The sequence below is a fragment of the Impatiens glandulifera genome, chromosome 2 (assembly GCF_907164915.1).
Source record: "Impatiens glandulifera chromosome 2, dImpGla2.1, whole genome shotgun sequence".
In the NCBI taxonomy this organism is placed as follows: Eukaryota; Viridiplantae; Streptophyta; class Magnoliopsida; order Ericales; family Balsaminaceae; genus Impatiens; species Impatiens glandulifera.
In genome coordinates, this window is record NC_061863.1 from 57554309 (window position 1) to 57558663 (window position 4355).

General features: G+C 31.0%; 1 protein-coding gene across 1 annotated transcript; it reads right to left on the reverse strand.

Moving 5' to 3' along the window:
• Positions 1-1399: 1399 nt before the first annotated feature.
• On the reverse strand, positions 1400-3051 carry LOC124925846 (arogenate dehydratase 1-like). The gene has a single exon (XM_047465960.1). The coding sequence runs from the start codon at positions 2934-2936 to the stop codon at positions 1626-1628; it is 1311 nt and encodes a 436-aa protein (XP_047321916.1). The 5' UTR covers positions 2937-3051; the 3' UTR covers positions 1400-1625.
• Between the last annotated feature and the right edge of the window lie 1304 nt (positions 3052-4355).

A 4355-nucleotide genomic window follows, 5' to 3' on the forward strand; every position in this document is an offset into this window, starting at 1 on the left:
AAGTAACCATATATATATATATATAATTAAATAAAAATATATAAAAAAACTTAAATTATATTAGTTTAAAAATGAAAGAAGAAAATAAGTTAATTTGAAGTACAAACCAAATTATATTTTCAAACCACTTGAATCTGATCACTTGATAAGGTTAGGTGTTAATCTGATTTGCAACAACCACAAAAGAGTGGTTGGTTCAAGTTGAGATCGATCGAGTGGTATCATGTTCCATCTAATTGTTTTTCTCACCAACCCCCCCTAAGCTATATATATATATCTAGTTAATTAATATATATGAAATCATCCAACCGTCATCTTCAAAATCGTGTCACTCCTAATTTAATATTTTTATTAATTTCACACTTATATATATATTTATGTTACATCATATCTGATTTGTCTCCTTTATTTATAGAAAAAAAAATATACCTAATTTATTATTAAGCTAATCATAACTCTCACTCTCATAATTGCTTAGAATTAAAGTAGGCTCTCGCTCGTGATCATTTCATTTTTACTAAGCATATTAACTATTTAATATTGAAGGAAATAGGTAAATTATGTCAAAAACTAAAATAATTCTAAATCTAATTCACTTTATATGATCACACCTATTTATATCAAATTCAATAAATTTGGTGTACTTAAAATATATATATATAATAATAATAATAGGGAAGAATATTAATTTCATCGTCGAATTATAACGAAATATTCACGTATATTACTGAACTATTTTTTGTTCGTTCATATTATTGTAGTTGAGTTTAATGTTCATATATGTCACTGCTGGAAAAAATATCCAAACCCGTTAAGTTTTTCGTTAAACGATGACACGTGTAATTGACATGTCGTTGTTTTAAAATAAATATATATTATACTTTTATTTTTATTCACTATTTCTAAATAATAAAACTTTTATATTTTCAGAGGCATTAACCAAACAATATGTAAGTAGAGAGAATTGAAACATTATTTTTTTTTCAATTGATGTCATTTTAACATATATATTTGAATTTAATAAATTATTATAATCTTTATTATAATTATTTTTTAATTTAAAAAAGTGATTTTAATTATACATAATTGCTATAAAAAATGTGATCAAGTTTGATGAAAAGTGTATCAAAATTGTTAATTTTTGTCAAACTTCTTTTTATTATTGTATGATAATGTGATGAAATCACTTACCACAAATATTTAGTGCTAGACCTAATTTTTCGGACATTCATACATGTCACCCTATTGATTGAGACATTTCCCTATATATATTTGTTTGCTTAGTATTCTTTTTATTATATAGATATTTATGGAGTTTTTTACCTTACAATTATTTTAAAAAAACAAAACATTTGAAATGAAAATAGGGGTAAGAATTATTTGGTCAATGTAAGTTATGTAACACAATAGATAGTTCTAATAATATTAACAATGTTATAGAAATTACATTTGATCTGGACTTTCCATTTTTAACCCTACCGTTAGTTTAAGAATTTTCCAAACTAAGTGGAGGATATAAATGGAAAAGACGCAATAATAAAAAGGATGGTAAAATTCCAAATTACTCACAAATCATCATTTATTTTATATATATTTAATTTTATTTATCGAGAAAATCCTCTCCGTTAATCTCCAGCTCCTCCAGCGGGGGGACACCATGGAGTCATATCCACAGGATAACTGCCCAATACTCTTAAGAAAGATGTAAATTCTTGCACCTCTGCAAGTGCATTCTGTGCCCTAATTTCCGCCATTGATGCTTCAAAGTCAACATAGAACATGTACTCAAAATGCTTCGCCGTCCCAACGCTCCCGTCGTCCACGAACCTGATCGGCCGATTCCGATGCGGCCTGCTCTCTATTTTCGTCAAACTTATATTCCGAAAAGCAAATGCCGATAGAACCTTGAACAGTACCGAAGTTCCTTTATCATGCGCGAACACAATACTCGTCTTGAACGGCCGATCTGTTCGTGGAATTATCGGTTCACGCGCTAGCATCACGAATCGAGTAACATTTCCTGAATCGTCTTGTATTCCGTCTTCCAGGATCTCCAATCCATACAGCTCCGCCGCGCGAGCCGAGGCGATTGCGGCCGTATTCCGTAGTCCATTCGCAGCTACGTATTCCGCCGCACCTGCTGTATCGTCGACGGCCTCACGCGCGACGTTTAGGTTTAATTTGGTGAGTGTGTGTTCGCATTGTGATAGGGCTTGTGGATGGCTAATTACTCGTGTTAGGTATTCCTTTCGAACTCCAGGGAGTGCTAATAAGCAGTGATGAACGGGAAGCTGAACTTCACCGACTATGTGTAACCTGTGACGGAGAAGGAGGTCGTAATTCCGATGAATGCTGCCGCCGAGGGAGTTTTCTACAGGTAAGACGGCGCGATCGGCAATCCAGAGCTCGACGGCTTGGAAAGCAACTTCGAATTGATCACAAGGAATGGCTTCGCAGTTCGGATAGGCCTTGCCTGCGGCGGCTTCACTATAGGCTCCAGGAACACCTTGATAAGCGACTCGGAGATTGGATCCGTGCAAAGGCGCCGGAGATAAGTCTGCAACGGTGAGAGCCTTAGGGAGTGGGAGTTTGTTATTCTTGTCGATTGGGACGAGATCTAGTGTTTGATGGCCGTTGATATTGGCGACGTCGGCGCCGCTGCTCTTCTCGGTGTCCTGTTGTTGAGAAACTACCTTGCTGGCTAGTATGGAGCAAGTGCTCTGCCATTCGGCTCGACCGGAGACGAGGCCGGCGGAGAAGTTGAATCCGGTAGAAGGAGTGGCGTTGACGTTGCTGGGCGAGTCAAACTTGTAGACACAGCGAGTTGGGGTGAGTCGAGTCGGAGAAAGACGGTAGGTGGGAGTGGGGGATGTGGATATTTTGGTAAGGGAGTGAAGACGTGTATAGCCATTAGAAGACGGCGAGAGAGACAGCATTTTTGTTGTTAGGAAGACAAGACAGAATTGGGATGAAGAATATGAATATGAATTATCAGCTTGGTTGGTTCTCTCTCTCTAAGTAAGAAAGGAACTGCTCCAAGCTGAGAGAATCAATCGGAGTGGATTGTGATTTTATATTGGGAGAGGGAAGAAGGAAAGATAAAAGTAGACTCCACCATCACCAAGGTCTTTCGGTCAATCTCACACCTACCCCTCTCTCTCACACACACAGTAGATAGTAACTCAGTAACTCGTTTTCTCTTTTCCTGCCTATAAATTTTTAATATATAATATTATTATTTATTTATTTTATCTAATAATATTATATTTTATTTTTTATATATATATATTTTTATAATATATTAATTTTTTCTTTCCATATTATAAATAATAATATATTTTTTTTTCATATTATATGATAATATATTATTTATTTCTCTCCATATTATAAATAGTAATATACTATTTTTCTCTCCATATTATATAATAATATATTACTTAAAGAATATGAGATAAAATGACAAAAAAAAAATTTTTTTTTTTTTTACTCTCTTCTAATCTTTTATGTAGATTTGGTGACATTAATTCCTTACAAATTCTCACTCCATATCCCTTCTTATAATATTAAAATATATTAATTTTTTTCTTCTTAATTTATAAACGTTTTATTATTTTTTATAGTATTTTTTTTTATTGTTAATATTAGACTTATTTTTTATTTATTCATATTTTAAACATTTTATATCACTATCCTTTCTTTTTTCTTTAAGTTTATAAAGAAATATGGTAAAAATCATATTTGAAATTATATTTTAATATTTTAAATTTATTAACATCACTTCGGGATCGATTTAAACAATTTGAAAGATACAAAGAACTCTTTAACTTTTTATTCAATGAAAAAAAAATGTTAGTGAAGAGCTATTGAATAATTGTTCTAAATTAAAAAAATTCATGAAACACAACAAATGGTGATGCATTATTTAAAGAACTTACTATTAATTTGAAGACAATGATACTAAGAAAAGTATAAAAATTGAAATACTTAAAGATATTATTGAAAAAAATATTTAAAATTTTGCCTCAAAAATTGAAAATTATTATGGTGTATTTTTTTCGTTTATAACTTATTATATTAATATTTTTAATATATATTTTTAAATGTTTTTTATACTAGTTAATATTGTTATATATTTAATATATTTTTGATATTTTTCTAAAAAAATATATATTTTTGATAAAAAAATATATAATTATTATATTTATTTGAATTTTTTTAGCTACAAAATTAGAATTTGCATTAGTTTTCTAAGGAACCACCCTCATCTTTTCCTCATACACAAGTTAATATACTTAATGACCCTTCACTTTATTTAACTCTCAAATTATTCTTTTAAATAATTCGTCTTATAGGTC

Bases quoted from the DNA above. Each gene is read 5' to 3' on its own strand.
- LOC124925846 (XM_047465960.1), bottom strand. From the start codon at position 2,936: ATGCTGTCTCTCTCGCCGTCTTCTAATGGCTATACACGTCTTCACTCC.